General features: G+C 39.4%; 1 protein-coding gene and 1 pseudogene across 3 annotated transcripts in view; both read left to right on the top strand.

The window, feature by feature from the left end:
• RMDN2 (regulator of microtubule dynamics 2) overlaps positions 1–17,908 on the top strand; it is a 74,741-nt gene that overhangs the window by 37,168 nt on the left and 19,665 nt on the right. For 2 of the 3 annotated variants that reach the window (XM_027033579.2, XM_015076737.3), the window contains 3 exons: positions 5,102–5,177; positions 6,522–6,599; positions 17,434–17,532. In XM_027033579.2, coding sequence (XP_026889380.1) covers positions 5,102–5,177; positions 6,522–6,599; positions 17,434–17,532 — 253 coding nt within the window. The remainder of the gene's footprint in view (positions 1–5,101; positions 5,178–6,521; positions 6,600–17,433; positions 17,533–17,908) is intronic. The other variant, XM_053201020.1, reaches the window with a different exon arrangement.
• LOC106978957 (PR domain zinc finger protein 14-like) lies at positions 7,711–10,042 on the top strand (annotated as a pseudogene).

Below are 17,908 nucleotides of genomic sequence, written 5' to 3'. Positions count from 1 at the left end.
TGCTAGAAAGATAACAGTAATAAATTAATTTATGACCCTTCTCTCAGACCTCGGTTTCCAGAAATCCACCCCTCTTCAGAATTATTTTATTCTCCTGGAACACTTTGAGGCAAAAATGGTTCCCTTTCTACAGGTCTGCATTTGCCCCACAGGGAATTGGTTTCACTCCACCAACTCTCAAGTGCAAACCTGTTTATTTACTCTGCCACCAGCAGGGGGAGCTCCACTCATACTGTCCTCTTCAAGCCTCTCTGGTTAGGAGTCAAGGACATTTTCTATGTCCCTGGAGGGACACAGGCCAAAATAAAAATAGATCTTTTGACCTGCTCTCACTTTGCCTAAGACGAGGTGCAAGCTTGCCCCGGCCCCCTCCACGAGGGGAAAGCCACAGGACTGTGGAAGCCACAGTCCCCAGAACAGTTCTATCCACAGGAGCCCTCACTCCTCCACCTCCCGCCAGGAGAAAGGTACTTTTGCAGTTAGCGTCTTGGTACATATCTTTAGGGTCATTTTTCCAATGTATGAGGGTATTATTTCTATAACCAAATTTACCTTCTCATCTAATTTGCACATTAATATTAATAAATTAACATATGTATGCCTTAAAGTACTTCCTTTCTTCCACTTTTAGTGGTAACTATAATGAATTTGTACTGATCAAGCCACACTCTCTTCATGTCCTCTGATATTGGGAGTGTTTGGAAGCTAATTGGCCAGATTTAGAGGCAGAAAAAGGACCCAAGCCCTCCTCTTAACTCTGATCTGCTCCTCCCCCCATAAGTTTGTCATAAATGACAAACTTTGGCCAGGCCAACCGCCTATTTTTATAAATAGTTTTACTGGCTCACAGCCCCGTCCATGCATTTGTGCACAGCTGTGAAGTTCAGTAGTTGCAACCTTGTCTCTCTGACCCGAAGCCTAAAATGTTTGCTACCTGGCCCTGCAGCACAACTTTGCACATCCATGACTGAAAGGACTATGTGATGGCTTATAAGCTTCAGTTTGAAATACAAGATGCAATCTTCAGGAATAATTATCAGAAAGGATTCACATTGAGGGGATGGTTGAAAAACAAATAGCATCTTAAGACTTGTTTTCCATCTTCATTTCTTCCAGAAAGCTTCAAAACTTTAAGTCTTCATAAAGCTGTCCACAAAAATGTTATTTTTGTTGAACCAGCCCAAAATACTTCTAGGATCAAGAGAGTAAAGTCGCTGTGGCTTTGTAGTTTGTCAGCCCCATAGGCTTGACCGTAATTACAAATAATATCTTACATATTTGTTGTGCTCTATTGTTCACAAATTGTATCCACATGACTTAACAGCATGTGATTTACAGAACAACCTGTTTCCGTTTTAGGGGTTAGGGTGAGCAAGGTAGTGTATGGGGGAGGTGTGTGGGGGGGGATAGGTTGTTAGTGAGCAAGGGTCACACAGTAAGTAGAAAAGCAAACACCAGATCTTTTATTCGTATATACTCGGTATTCTATTACATTATTCTTCCTCTGCTTTCTCACGACATAAATAGCATTTGTGCTGAATCAGAAGTACCGCAGGGAGGTAATGGAGTTATTTTAGTAGTTGTTGACACAGGAATGTGTGTCACTTATTAAAGATATATTCCATATCAATGCCAAGAAAATACAGAATTTTTGTCAAAGCATGTATGGTGAGAATGACCTCTAGATGGAGGTAAAAGACCATATTGCGAATTAACATTCTTCAGCGTTCCCATCAACATGAGATGGTTTATGAAATAAGATTTTAAATTACATTTTTAAAGATGAACAATATACAAGAACAACAACAACAACACACGCGCGCGCGCGCACACACACACACACACACACACACACACACACAGACATAGGTGGAACTGATTGCCAGAAAAGAAATGATGATCCTTTGGGAAAAAAGTGGTCAGGTGAACTTTGAATTTATGATATCTAGAAAGATAAATAATATTTTAGGCTGTAAAGAAAAAAACTTCAAAACAGATTGGGAAATGCGTAAGACTGTAGGACAGATTATTATAAGGGAAATGTGCGTGTTTCATGCAATGGTATTCATAAGTCATAGTTTTTGTTTTTCCTTTTTCTCCTCGCGCAGAGTCAGTTGGAGAGAATGTGCTGAGACAGCACTATTAATGCCTTGAGGTGTGCATTACATCAACCTGATGCTGATGTTCAGAAAATAGATGATTGATCCTAGATCAGTGAACACAGATTCTTTTCTTTTGCTTCCAGTACAAATGTTTCGTTCTATAAATCTCTGGTTGAGAAAGTTCATATAGATCCAACAGATTTTTCTACAAATGTGACATGATTTGTTTTTTTAATTTTTCTGCCAGTGTAGAGAGTAGGGAACTAGTATAGGTGAATTTAAGCAAGGCAGTGAGGTCAGTTTACTTACCACATTCTTGTGGGCAAGATATAGAAATGTGGGCAGGCCTCTGGGTTACCCATATCGAGAGAAGGGTTTAAGCCAGTTGTTCAACAGAGTAACTGTTGGCAACATCACTATCAACCTGGAGACGATTCCAGGATTCCAAGTCTGTATCTTAGACACTAGTGTGTTCCATAATTTTGTCAGTGGATGAAGATAGAATAAGTATGTAATAAAAGTTGCAAGTAACACAAAATTATGAGGAACAGAGTGTATGATGGGTGACAAGAGTAATTCAAACGACTTTCACATTAAAAACAAAAGATTTTCATATATGTGAATGAATAGAGATAAACGTGGAAGGAGGGATGGAAAGAAAAGTGTCAAAATTTAATTTAGGGGAAAACATGAAAATTTGGATAACGTGGGGAGTTTAGTTAACAATAACATTAATTTTGGTACATTGCAAAAATTACATATTAATCTTGTCTGACAGTATTAGTACAGTTGTGATAAATGTACTATAGTAACGTAAGATGTATACAGTAGAGAAAACTGAGTATGGGTAGATGGGAACTCTCTCTACCATCTTTGCAACTTTTCTATACATTTCAAGCTATTTTAAAATAAAAGCTTATTGAGGCACGTGGGTGGTTCAGTCGATTAAGTGTCAGACTTTTGGTTTAGGGTGTAATCTCACAGTTCGTGAGTTCGAGTCCCACATCAGGCTCTGTGCTGACAGCTCAGAACCTGGAGCCTGCTTTGGATTCCGTGTCTCCCTCTCTCTCTACCCCTTGCCCACTCTCTCTCTCTCTCTCTCAAAATTAAAGAAACATTAAAAAAATTTTTTTAAATAAATAAAAGCTTATTTTTTTAAATAAAGTGACCTAAGGTTTTAAATACAAATAATGCCCACAACAGAAATGGGGGAATTTGGGGATGTAGCTGTGTGGAAATTTGCTCCACTTTCTGGAACTCCCTTGGAGGAATGATAAAGCAGAACGACAGAGAGAATTTCAGAAGAACATGGTCAGACCGGAGGTGACAGTAACGGTTTTCCAGGGGAACTCACGAGTCCAGTAATCTATTCCTACAAACAATCTCTGGTGGGTGGTGAGAGGTATGTGTCAGGCAATGTGATGGTAGAATTTGTGAATAGTAACATCTCCTAATCTGGTTAAGTTCTCAGGTCACTTTTGATAGGTTGATTTAGTCATCATTCTTGTTTCTACTGTTGCAGATTTGGTTGACTGTATAGAAACTGAAAATTAAGAGGTCAAAAAAGTCATAACTGAAAAGTGACCATTTTATTGTTTGTCATAAGTTGTGCGAATTGTGGGATCTTTTGTGCTCAGGAATGGTCTCACTGTTCCAAATTAAGAAAATTGTTCACTTCATTTTTGTACTTGAAAGTTATGCTTATCCACAGAAATGATCAAGATAAATACCCAAAGTTACATCTTTCATTTCAGTTATGATAATGCAAGTAACAATTAATACCTACTCTTGAAAGATTTAGGTAAATGAATATTTTGCACAGACAGAAACCCTCTGAATATGAAAAGTAATATATCCCCAGGTTTTGGAGTGAGCAAATTGCTAAACAAATATGGCACCCAACTTATTTCAAATAATTATTGATGTAACTTTTGTATTCCCAGTGGGAAAAAAAAGTAATTCATGGGATGCCATATTCTCGTATGCAGTGTTTCCAAGGAAGGATCGAAGGTCATGGGGAATTTTTTGGAAAAGCGTATTCATGGGGCGTCTAGGTGGCTTACATGGTTGAGCGTCCAACTCTTGATTTTGGCTCAGGTCACGATCTCACGGTTTTTGTCATTGAGCCCCACGTCAGCCTCTGTGCTGATAGTGCAGAGCCTGCTTGGGATTCTGTCTCTCCTCCCTCTCTGCCCCTCCCCCTACTTTCACTCTCTTTCTCTCTCTCTCTCTTTCTCAAAATAAATAAACAAATTTTTAAAAAAATTTCAAGAAAAAGAAAAGTGGAGGTGCCTGGGTGGCTCAGTGGGTTGAGCATCTGACCCTTGATTTCAGCTCAGGTCATGATCTCATGGTGTGTGAGTTCGAGCTCTGTGTTGGGGTCTATGCTGACAGTGCAGAGCCTGCTTGGGATTCTCTTTCTCCCTGTCTCTCTGCCCCTACAACCCCCCCCTCAAAAATACATAAATAAACTTTTAAAAAAAAAGTGTATTTTGAAATTACCTTTGACTTTGTTTGTTTTAGTCATGATACTTATTTTTGTTTTCAAATGATATCAAGGGAGGCCGTGACATTTTTATTTTTAATTCTATTAAGGAAGAACAGGGATATGATGACACAATATATTTTTTCAATTTATCACTGTTATGACTAGACTTTTTCTGAGAGCCTCTTTGTGACTTTGATGCTGATGATGGTGATAGAAGCAGCTAATATTTCTTGAAACTCACTGTGTGCCACGTAGTATTCTAAGCAATTACACGTTTTAGGTACCTTGCCCTTGTGGCACACATATGAGGTAGATGGTGTGAGTATCCTCAGTAATAGCTGAGGAAACCAGCCTCATGTTAATGTCAAGTATTTATTATTTTTAGGGCCCTTGTATCTGTCTGAATCCTTTCATCAATATTAATGAACGCTTTAGAGATATTCTTAAAATGTTTATTTGGTATATTTGATTAAAAAGTTCACGCACTGTCCACTGTTTTTATCCTTTTCAGGTATGCAGTCTTGTGTGGCTATGTGTCCGAGTTTGAGGGCTTACAAAATAAAATCAACTATGGACATCGCTTCAAGGTATTTCTTGATATTAAAGATATTTTAATGTAGCTATGTGTTCCATTAAAAGGCATAAATCAAATTATTTAATAAATGGATCTCTCACGGTGTGTGGGTGGCTCAGTCACTTAAGCGTCCAACTCTTGATTTTGGCTCAGGTCATGATCTGTTGGTCATGGAATTGAGCGCATGACAGGCTCCATGCTGGGTGTGGGAACTGCTTCAGATTCTTTCTCTCCCTCTACCCCTCCCCTGCTCATGCTCTCTCTCTCTCTCTCTCCCTCTCTTTCTCACTGTCTCTCAAAAAAAAAGTTATAAAACCCAAATTAATCTCAATCTCAAGAAGTTTATCTTTTTAATTTTTATTTTATTTTTTCAGTGTTTATATATTTATTTTGAGAGAGAGAGAGAGCATGTGCGAGAAGGGGAGAGGGGCAGAGCGAGAGGGAGAGAGAGGATCCCAAGCAGGCTCCATGCTGTCAGCAAAGAGTCCAAGGTGGGGCTCCAGCACACGAACTGTGAGATCATGACCTGAGTCAAAATCAAGAGTCAGATGCTTAACTGCATGAGCCACTCAGGTGTCCCTATCTTTTTTATTTAAATGAAGTGACAGTCTTTAAATAGTACTGTGCCAAAAAAATGAAACCTATTTGAGTGATTGAAGATTATTATTCTAGATCTTGAAAAAACTTACATAGTAGATGAGTATTATTTTTTCAAAGACAGGATTAGTCTTTTGGTGATGAGTTCACCAACATCAGAAACATGATTGGGACTAATTAGTTAACATTACTTGCATATTGATTTGGTGGGGGGAATAGAATCCAATCTAGGACTTCAACATACCGTGATAAGTGAATAAAATAAGTAATATACGTGTAAATCATTTGTAATGTGCCCGTAGCTTTGATAGCTCAATAAATGAGCTAAGAAGTTTCTTTGTTTCCCAGCTCCCTATACCCATTTTAATAATGTCAGGGGAATAGCTTCCTCCACAACCCAGTTCTGCTATTCTGTCTTCCATTATATCCTAATCATTTGAAACTTGCAAGTATGCTGCTGAATCAGTATTAGCTAGGCAAGTCATGGGCAGACAAAAGCGTCACTTGGAGGTTTTCTACTTTTTATAGTGACGTTGGCTTTAAATTATGCATAGCTTAATGAAATCATCATCACAGTCAGGTTCTAGTTGTGAGCAATCATTTCTGATAATTGAATTATTGGTATGACTTCTTATGTTAACGGTAGGGATTAAGGAGGGGGACTAAACAACACCGTAAAGCCCCTTTGAATTTCGGCACAGCTGCATTCAGCACCACCTGAACCCTGAGAGATGGTATTTGTTTTGGACTTTTCTTTTAGGAGCATCTGGATAAAGCAATCCAGTTTTTACCCGAAGAACCTTTTTTGTATTACCTCAAAGGAAGATACTGTTATACTGTAAGCCGAATGTTTTTTATCCATAATTCTTATCTCAATATACTTTGATTACGTGATATATTTTTAGTGACTTATTCTTTCTTTAGTTGTCTCACCAGGTGCCTGCTGTAGGGAAAATGATAAAATCAGTACGTGTTTTATGAGTTTATGATTGATTGGTTTATATACCATGTTACATATGGCGTGTGGTTTTATATGTATACATAGATGTCTGTGCTTTTCCACTCACCATCTCTCCATCTCCCCTCACAACAATCACACCGTCTCCTTTGTGCTCTCTCAATTGGCGATCAGCCACCTACCTGCGTGTGCCCTGTGTTGGTGTCCTACTCTTTGTTTCGTGAGAGGACTTTGTCACTTAACAGAGTGTCTTGAGCATTTATGTGCCTACTGTTCTTGCCTTGAAAGACCTGAATTTAGAAAAGGACATGAAATATACAGGAATAAATAAAGGCAGCTGGCGAGTCTAAGCCCCGGTGTGTTAAGTGACATTAGTTTATAGAAAATTAACATAATGTGAAAATACGTCTTCAGGGATGCATGAAAAAATTATGCTTAAGAGAAATGCTATTTCTGAATGAGAAGATTAGCATAAGCAAAAGAGGAAGCTTGTTAGTTGAGGTTTGAAGATTAGGAATGGAAAAGGAAGCTTTTTTGTTGAACACCTGCTATGTATCAAATGTGCAGTTTATACTTTATATTTCTTATCTCCTTTGATCCTTAAAACAGCCCTGTAAGCAGTTTTTATCATGCCAGTTTTTGGTATTAAGAATCTGAGTCTTCATGAAGGTACAAGATTCCAAAGGCTTAAAACCCACCAACCCGACCTCACACGAGTCTGGGGCTTGAATGTCCATTATTTGTTTAGGCTTAAAAAACCCAAGAAGGAGGGGCGCCCGGGTGGCTCAGGTCATGATCTCATGGTCTGTGGGTTCCAGCCCCGCCTCGAACGTCTGACGGCTCAGAGCCTGGAGCCTGCTTTGGATTCTGTGTCTCCTTCTTTCTCTGCCCCTCCTCTACTCACGCTCTGTCTCTCCCTGTCTCTCAAAAATAAATGGCTGTTAAAAACAAACACCAGCCTGCAGCCTACCAGTGCGGAGCCCCCGCCATGGAGGTGCTGGTTGCGTGGTGGCCCTCTGGAAGACCCGACCCGCGCTGTGCCCCGGGATGGCTCTGCGGCCACCAGGTGAGACCGGATCCAAGGGCAACATGTGCTATCTGCCTAGGGCGGCCCAGGACGCCCCCAACACCTGGACGCCTCTTGCACACCTTTCCCGGCCTGTGGCCGCTATGGGAACACGCTAACCGCTGCGGGGGAAGATGTCCAACTTTTCCGCAGCTGGAGGCCACCGTGCCTGCATCCCACGCTATGCCCCCCCCTTTGCCTTCCGGTGCGGTCCATGCCTCCCTTGCTGAGCTCCAACCTGGCCCTGTGGTGGGAGCAGCTCTACGATCCGCCCTGGTACAGCCAGCCGCCAGCACGGTACCCAGTTCCCCAGCTCCCCAGAGAGGTGCCCCACTTCCTCAACAGCAGCCACGAGTATACAGGTGCCACCAGTGAAGGCTTGGGCCATACTGGTGGCCGACGTGACAGTGGCCAATGCCGTGGACCTGAAATTTTCATGCCCTGCTGGCTACGAACGCTTCCCAGTGACCTGAGGGGGTGGAGGCCTCCCAGTTATTATCTTGCTCCCCCAGCAAGCGGTCTGAGGAGGGCTCCAAACTCCTGAACCAGCAAGGGAAGTCGTCTCTCCGGGTTCCTGGTCCCCACAGACAGCTCTGGATCTGCTTCTCTTTGTCGAACTCAGGGTAAAGACTCCTTCAACTACCAGAAGGTCTCTGCCTCAAGCAGACGATGTTTGGTGAAGTGTGGCATTTTTGGTGCATTCTGCAGTAGCCTTGTTGCCAAAGGAGTCAGGTTTGGACCTTTTCAAGGTAAAGTGGTCAATGCCAGTGAAGTCAAGACCTATGGAGACAATTTCTCTGATGTGCGAGACTGTCAAAGATGGTCATTTGAGCCACTTTATAGATGGAAAAGGAGGTGCAGGGAACTGGATGTCCTCTGTCAACTGTGCCTGTTTCCCCAAGGAGCAGAGCCTGGTTGCAATGTCGAAGGCAGATATCTTACGAGAGCTGCAAGGATATCTGCCAGAACCAAGAGCTCCTTGTGTGGTATGGAGACTGCTATGGAAAGTTTTTGGACATTCCCCTGAGCCTTTAGCTCACAGAACAGAGGAAGCAGGAGCCTGGGCCCTCTGAAGAGTCTGCAGAAGGCTACAGGTGTGAAAGATGTGGAAAAGTATTTACCTACAAATATTACAGAGATAAGCACCTCAAGCACACCCCTTGTGTGGACAAGGGTGATAGGAAATTTCCCTGCTCTGTCTGCAAACGATCCTTTGAGAAGTGGGACCAGCTCCGGATCCCTGTCCTGCACGTTCATGAGAAGCACCAGCCTCACAAGTGTTCTACGTGTGGGAAATGCTTCTCTCAGTCTTCCAGCCTAAACAAACAAATGAGAATCCACTCTGGAGACAGACCATCCCAGTGTGTGTATTGCACAAAGAGGTTCACTGCCTCTAACATCCTCTGCACATATATCAGGCAACACTCGGGAAAAGCCCTTCAAATGCAAGCACTCTGGTAAATCTTTCGCATCCCACGCTGCCCATGACAGCCACGTCCGTCACTCACGCAAGGAGGATGATGGCTGCTTGGGCAGCATCTGTGGAAAATCCTTCCCGGATCAAGAAGCCTTCTACTCCCACACGAAGCTTCATGAAGGCTACTAGCCCTCAGAGAGTATGGGGACAATGTAAAAACTAAAAGCTAGGATTCTGTCTTTGTTTTCCTTGCTTATGGGTGTGTCGTACGGACAGATGATAGTTATACTAAGATGAGAAACAGAAAAATGGAACCGGCCAAAAAGCTGAGTTTAACTGATTTCACCAGCTTTCACAGAAATATTATTCACAGTTAAAAAAAAAATTTAATGTTTGTTTATTTTTGACAGAGAGAGAGACAGAGCATGTAGCAGGAGAGGGGCAGAGAGAGAGGGAGACACAGAATCCAAAGCAGGCTCTAGGCTCCGAGCTGTCAGCACAGAGCCCAATGCGGGGCTCAAACTCACAGACCGCGAGATCATGACCTGAGCCAAAGTCGGATGCTCAACCGACTGAGCCACCCAGGCGCCCCATTATTATTCACAATTTTTAACAAGAACGGAATTTTGGTGAATTTACCTAAAAGTAGTGAAAGCTGGCTCTTAATAGAGCTTAAGGGTCTGGAAACTCAACACAAACCCTGAGAGAAGGACACTAGGAGTAGAGTTTGATTTTTGTGATGAAAAAGACCTTTTCTCTGTTTTGGACCCCAATTGTTATGCCTGTGGCCATCACCTGGGCTCTTTTTCATAGAATAAATTCTTTAAAAGTTCCAAAAAACCCAAGAAGGAAATTCTGATTTAAAGTGGATCCTGATCTTCATGGCATAAACAAACGGCAGAAGCTAATGTTGATCTTCCCTGGAAGAATATACATGCACATAGGTCTTATAAAACTGCAGAGTAGCCCAAGGATGATGAGGTCACAGTCAAAAATAATAGAATATACAAAGAAATAAGGCATCAAGTATGACAGTCAACAGAAACCAAAATCAGGAATAGATCTAAAAGGACTTCAGATTTTGGAACCGTGGAATATACAATGTTAAATAGCTACTTATACAGTGTGGGTTTTTTTTTTTTTCAAATAAAAGGAATCGGGGAGAGGGGAATGGATGAGGAGCATGAGACTACAAAACTGACCAGGTAGATTAGAAAAAAGATAAGATAAATTTTGGTATAAAAGTCTATTATTTCACATTAAAAGAAAACTCAGTGGAAAGATTTAGCAGTTGATAGGCACCACTAAAGAGAAAATTAGTGAACTTTAAGGTAAATCTGAAAAAGTTGCCTGGAGTGCAGCACAGAGGAACAAAGAGATAGAAAATATGAAGGAAAGATAAAAAGACATAGAAGGGAAGAAAGGATATTGCACAGTGCTAAATTTTCATGTGCTCTTGGTAATTAATAAAACAAGAAGGCAAAAAAAACCATATTAAGCATGTAAAACGTTGGAGCTTCCCATTTAATAACCTTGATCTAATACACATATAAAAATAATGTACCATTGGAGGGTACACATTTTTCCAGTATATGTAGAGTGTTGACAACATTGATCAATATGAGGTCATGAAGCAAGTCTTAATAAATTTCAAAGGATTGATATCAAACAGGTTTCCTGATCATAATGCAATTAAATTCAAATTTTGAAATAAAACAACTTAAGAAACGTAAGTCTTGAAATAAGAAATTATAATTAAAAAACAACAAGGAGATGCCATTTATTCTTACTCATTTGATAAAATTTATAAATATCAGTGTAAGATGTTGCAAAGATATGGAGCAATAGGAACTTTTGCATTGTTGTAGGAGCATGCTGCTTTGGAAATAATCGGATACTATCTTTTAAATCTGATTACTTGCCTACCATATGACCCACAGTGGTGCCTACCCTAGAGAAAGTCTTGCAAATGTACTCTGGAAGGCATGTACAAGAATGCCTGCAGCAGCCTTGTTCCTAAGAGCAAAAAAATGAAAAAGATCCAAATGTCCATTTACAAAAGAGTGGATGAAAAATCACTGACATATGTTTAAATGATGGAATGTTTCACAGCTATTTAAATGACAGAACTTCAGTCACACTCAGCAACCTGGATAAAATCTTAAAACTATAATAAGTGAAAAAAATAAGTCATAGAAAGAAATAAACAACATGGGATCATTTTTTTTAAGTAAAAAAAAAAAAGCAAAAATAAACGGAGCAATAAGTAACACTATGTAGGAAAGCAAGGGAATAATTTTGTTTAATAGAGGTTAATGGCTACTAGAAACCTAGAAGATGATACTGGGAAGGAAGGCACTTGATGGGGTTGAGAGAGTATCAGTACCCTCGAAGTATTCATTTCTGAATCCTTTTAATCTTTTATGGTAAACCTCTAATATTCATATTTGGGAAAAAAGAAAAGTTTTTAAAAGGAAGCAAAAAATACTGTGCATCCCCTGTAGAAGAGGACTGACGCACACAACTTCCAAGCACCGTGCCCCTGCCCACATGTGCTTTGCAGAGTGGCCCAGCTGGCCCCTGTCTTGGCAGCAGCTGCACATCTCCTGTGGAAAAGGACCAGCACCACCTTGTTAAGGGTACACACCCTGCCCACTATGTTCAAGGGCAGGTGATATATCTGACTTTCCTAACACAGAGAAACAGGCACAGAGAGTTAGGCAAAATGAGGAGACAGAGGAATATATCCCAGATGAAACAATAGGACAAAATGACAGCAAGAGACCTAAGGGAAACATAGATAAGTAATATGCCTGATAGAGAATTTAGATTAATGATCACAAAGCTACTCACTGGACTTGAGAAGAGAGTGGAGGACATCAGCAAGACCCTTAACGCAGAAATAGCAAAGAACCAATCAGAGTTGAAGAACTCAATAATTGAAATTAAAAGTGCACTGGATGGAATAAATAGCAGGCTAGAAGAAACAGAAGGACGAATCAGTGATCTGGAGGACAGAGTAATAGGAAGGAATCAAGCTGAGCAAGTGAGAGAAAAGAAATTATGCAAGATGAGAATAGATTTAGGGAACTCAGTGACTCCATCAAATGTAATTAACAATTGCATTATAGGGATCCCAGAAGAAGAATAAGAGGAAAAAGAGGGCAGAATATTTGAAGAAACAATGACTGAAAACTTCTTGATTTGGGAGAAGGAAACAGAAATTTAGATCCAGGAGGTACAGAGATCCCCCAACAAAATCAACCCAAGGAGGTCCACACCAAGACATATAGTAATTAAAATGGCAAAAAGCAGTGGTAAAGAATTTTAAAAGCAGCAAGAGAAAATAAAACAGTTACATATGAGGGAAACCCCATAAGGCTAGAGACAGGTTCTTCAACACAAACTTTGCAGGCCAGAAGGGATGCATGATATATTCAAAGTGCTGAAAAGAAAAAATCTATAGCCAAGAATACCCTATCCATCAAGGCTATCATTCGGAATAGAAGGAAAGATAAAGAGTTTCCCAGACAAACAAAAATTAAAAGAATTCAGGACTACTAAACCAGCCCTATAAGAAATGTTAAAGGGGACTCTGTGAGTGGAAAGGAAAAACCATCAATAAGAGTAAGAAAGGTAGAAAGCACAAAAGCAATAAAAATAAGTATATCTTTTCAAATGCCCATGGAACATTCTCCAGAAGAGATCACATGTTAGGCCATGAAACAAGTCTCAACAAATTCAAAAAGTCATACCATGCGTCTTTTCTGACCACAATGCTGTAAAACTAGAAATCAACTGCAAGAAAAAAATCTGGAAAGAACACAAATACATGGAGGTTAAATAATATGCTACTAATCAATGGATGAGTCAACCAAAAAATTAAAGAGGAAATAAAAAAATACATGGAGGCAAATGAAAATGAAAACACAATAATACAAAATCTTTGGGGTCCAGCAAAAGTGGTTCTAAGAGAGAAGTTTATAGCAATACAGGTCTACCTCAAGAAGCAAGAAAAATCTCAAATAACCTAACATGACACCTAAAAGAGCTAGAAAAAGAAGAACAAACAAAACCCAAATCCAGCAGAAGGAAGGAAATAATAAAGATTAGAGCAGAAATAAATGATACAGAAAAAGAAGGGAAGGAAGGAAGGGAAGGCAGGAAGGAAGGAAGGAAGGACAGATCAGTGAAACTAGGAGCTGGTTCCTTAAAAAGAGCAACAAAATTGATAAACCTCTAGCCAGACTCATCAAAAAAAAAAAAAAAAAAAAAAAAAAAACAAAAACAAAGAGGACTCAAATAGAAACAAAAGAGGAGAAATAACTGACCCCACAGAAATACAAAGGATTATAAGAGAATATTATGCAAATTTATCCCAACAAACTGGACAACCTAGAAGAGATAGATAAATTCCTAGAAACTATATAACCTACCAAAACTGCAACAGGAAGAAATGCAAGATTTGAGCAAATTGATTACCAGCAGTGAAATTAAATAGTAATTTAAAACCCCCAACAAATAAAAGTCCAGATGGTTTCACAGGTGAATTCTACCATATATTTAAAGAAGAGTTAATACTTATTCTTGTCAAACTTTTCTTAAAAATAGAAGAGGAAGGAAAATTTCCAAATGCATTCTAATAGGCCAGCATTACCCTGATTCCAAAACCAGATAAAGACACACTACAAAAAATAACTACAAGCCAATATCTCTGATGAACATACATGCAAAAATCCTCAACAAAATAATAGCAAACCAAATCTAACAATAGATTCAAAAAATCATTTACCATGATCAAGTGGGATTTATTTCTGGCATGCAAGAGTGGTTCATTGTTTGCAAATCAGTCAGTGTGATACATCACATTATTAAGAGAAAGGATAAAAACCATATGAACATTTCAATAGATGCAGAAAAAGCATTTGGCAGAGTAAATATCCGTTCATGATAAACATGCTCAACAAAGTTGGTTTAGAGGAAACCTACCTCAACATCATAAAGGCCTTATGTGGAAAAACAGCTGAGAGCTTTTCCCCTAAGGTCAGGAACAATGCAGTGATGTCCACTCTCACCACTTCTATTTAACATAGTACTGGAAGTCCTAGCCACAGCAATCAGACAAAAAGAAGGAGAAGGGGAAGGGGAAGAAGAAGGGGAAGAAGAAGAAATAAAAGACATTTAAATTGGGAGGGAAGAAGTAAAACTTTCACTATTTGCAGTTGGGAGAATCTATATATAGAAAAAATAAAGACTTCCTCGAAAAACTGCTAGAACTAATAAATGAATTCATTCAGGTCACAGGACAAGAAATCCCCATGTACAGAAATCTGTTGAGTTTCTAAAAGCAGCAGAAAGAAAAATTAAGAAAATGATCCTGGGGCACCTGGGTGAGTCAATTGGCTGAACGTCTGACTTTGGTTTAGGGCATGATCTCGCAGTCCGTGAGTTCGTGCCCCATGTCGGGCTCTGTGCTGTCAGCTCAGAGCCTGGAGCCTGCTTCAGATTCTGTCTCCCTCTCTCTCTGCCCCTCCCCCACTCACACTCTGTCTCTCTCTGTCTCTCAAAAATGAATAAAATGTTTAAAAATTAAAAAAAGAATTCCATTTACTATTGTAACAAAAATAATAAAATGCCTAGGAATAAACTTAAAGAGGTGAAAGACCTGTACTCAGAAAACTATAAAACATTAATGAAAGGAACTGAAGATAACACAAAGAAATGGGAAGACATCCATACTCATGTATTGGAACAACAAATATTGTCAAAATGTTTGTACTCTCCAAAGCAATCTATAGATTTGATGCAATCCCTATCAAAATACCAACAGCATTTTTCACAGAACTAGAACAAGCAATCCTAAAATTTGTATGGAACCACAGAAGACCCTGAATAGCCAAAGCATTCTTGAAGAGCAAAACTGGCAGTATCAGAATTCCAGACTTCAAGTTATATTACAAAGCTGTAGCAATCAAAACAGTTTGTACTAGCACAAAAATAGACATGTAATCAATAGAACAGAATAGGAAGCCCAGAAGTAAATCCACAATTACATGGTCAATTGATCTTTGACAAAGGAGGCAAGAATATGCTATGGGAAAAAGACAGTCTCTTCAACAAATGGTGTTGGGAAAACTGGACAGCACCATGAAACCGGATCACTTTCTTTCACCATACACAAAGTCAAAATGGAATAAAGACCTAAACGTGAGCCCTGAAACCATAAAAATCCTAGAAGAGAGCACAGGCAGTAATTTCTCTGATATTGGCCATAACAACATCTTTCTAGATGATTCTCCTGAGGCAAGGGAAACAGAAGCAAAAATAAACTATTGGGACTGCCTCAAAATAAAAATTTTCTACACAGCAAAGGAAACAACCAAAAAAACTAAAAGACAACCTACTGAATGGGAGAATATATTTGCCAATAACATATCTGATAAAGGGTTAAGTATCCAAAATATATAAAGAACGTATACAACTCAATACCCAAAAAACAAATAATCCAACTAAAACATGAGAAGACATGAACAGACATTTCTCCAAAGAAGATATACAGATGGACAACAGACACATGAATAAATGTTCAACATCACTCATCATCAGGGAAATGGAAATCTAAACCACAATGAGATATCACCTCACATCTATTGGAATGACTAAAATCAAAAACACAAGAAATAACAAGTGTTGGTGAGGATATAGAGAAATAGGAACCCTTATACACTGTTGGTGGGAATGCAAACTGGTGCAGACACTGTGGAAGGTAGTATGGAGGTTCCTTGAAAAATTATAAATAGAACTACTCTTTGATCCAGTAATCACACTACTGGATATTTACCAAAGGATACAAAAACGTTAATTCCAAGGAATACATGCACCCCTATGTTTATTGCAACATTATTTATAATAGCCAAATTATAGAAGCAACCTAAGTATCCATTGATACATGAATAGATAAAGAAGAAGTGGTATTTATACACGTAGAATATTATTCAGCCATAAAAAGAATGGAATCTTGCCATTTGCAACAACATGACAGATCTAGTGGGTTTAACACTAAGTGAAATAAGTTAGAGAAAGACAAATATTTTATGATTTCACTCACATGTGGAATTCAAGAAACAAACAAGGGAAATAAGGAAAGAGACAAACCAAAAAACAAACACTTGACTAAGAGAACGAACAGATGGTTACCAGAGAGGCAGTGGCGGGTGGATGGGGGAAATAGGTAAAGGGGATTAAGAGTACACTTATCTCGTAGAGTACTGAGTGATATATGAAAGTGTTGAATCACTATATTGTACACCTGAAGCTAACATAACACTGTATGTTAACTCAACTGGAATTAAAATAAAATGATGGGGGAAGGAAGCAAAAAATAAATGATAATAGGAAATTGAATTTTGGTGGTTATTGGTTAAAAATTTTTTCTCCTGGATTGTAAATATGTATACTGAGACCTCACTCTACACTCCCCCTGGGTTGAGGATCCTTGTTCTATTTACATTTCTGTGATGCTGTATTCTGGATCAGGTTGGCAGCGGGAAGTAGGCAGTAAGAAAGAAAAGGTGGGGTCTGGTAGCTCCTATACTCCATGCAAAGAAATACTGTATGGCCATCTCAGACTCTTGAATCACATGAACAAACAGGATCAGCATTATTCCCCATCCCCACCCCTGACTCTGATTGAACACACATCTCATCATGAGTATTTTATTTTTTTATTTTATTTATTATTTTTTTAATTTTTTAACGTTTATTTTTGAGACAGAGAGAGACAGAGCATGAATGGGGGAGGGGCAGAGAGAGAGGGAGACACAGAATCCCAAGCAGGCTCCAGGCTCTGAGCCATCAGCCCGGAGCCTGATGCGGGGCTCGAACTCACAGACCGTGAGATCGTGACCTGAGCTGAAGTCGGATGCTTAACCGACTGAGCCACCCAGGCACCCCTCATCATGAGTATTTTAAATTGGTTTGGTAACCAGTGCTTTTTAGAGCTCATAGTTTGTTAGAATTATAAAAAAGGGAAGGTACAATATTAATATCATTAAGTTGATCTCTGTCATGTATGTTATTTAGGAATATGTTCATATTTATGTATTATACGCATACACACACATATACACCTACACACACACACACGCACACACACACACATCTAACTGAGGAGAGATTCTTCATTCAAAAAGTGAAAACTCTCTAAGAATGATGTTGCTTCATATTTGCAGGTCTCGAAACTGAGCTGGATTGAGAAAAAAATGGCTGCTACTCTGTTTGGAAAAATACCATCCTCAACTGTAGAAGAAGCTTTGCAAAATTTCCTTAAGGTATATTTTGTGTATCCATTATTTTAGTATCGAACTGGCTATGATCTGCGTTAGTCCCCCCTACCCTTCTTCATGTAGATCTCCAATGGAAGCCTGGGGTGGAGTCCTAGTTTTAGCATGTCCAAACTGCTTCCCAGAGCAGCTAGTTATTCCCTAGGTCCTAGGTACAGCCCTTACTACCAAATCCAAGAGCAGCTCTCCAGGTTGTGTGAGCATGTGCAAAAGCATTCATGCCCTGATTATTAGACTTGGTTCCAAATTCTCGTAATGAGCCTAATATAGAACCAGTTTAATCTTAAAGAACTAAAAGATGCCAAAAGGGAGAGTTATCTCAAAAGCCATTCTACAGGTTGCAGACAGTTCTCTAGAACATTCT

Source organism: Acinonyx jubatus, chromosome A3, assembly GCF_027475565.1.
Source record: "Acinonyx jubatus isolate Ajub_Pintada_27869175 chromosome A3, VMU_Ajub_asm_v1.0, whole genome shotgun sequence".
Lineage (NCBI taxonomy): Eukaryota > Metazoa > Chordata > Mammalia > Carnivora > Felidae > Acinonyx > Acinonyx jubatus.
This window is presented reverse-complemented; position numbering and strand designations above follow the sequence as displayed.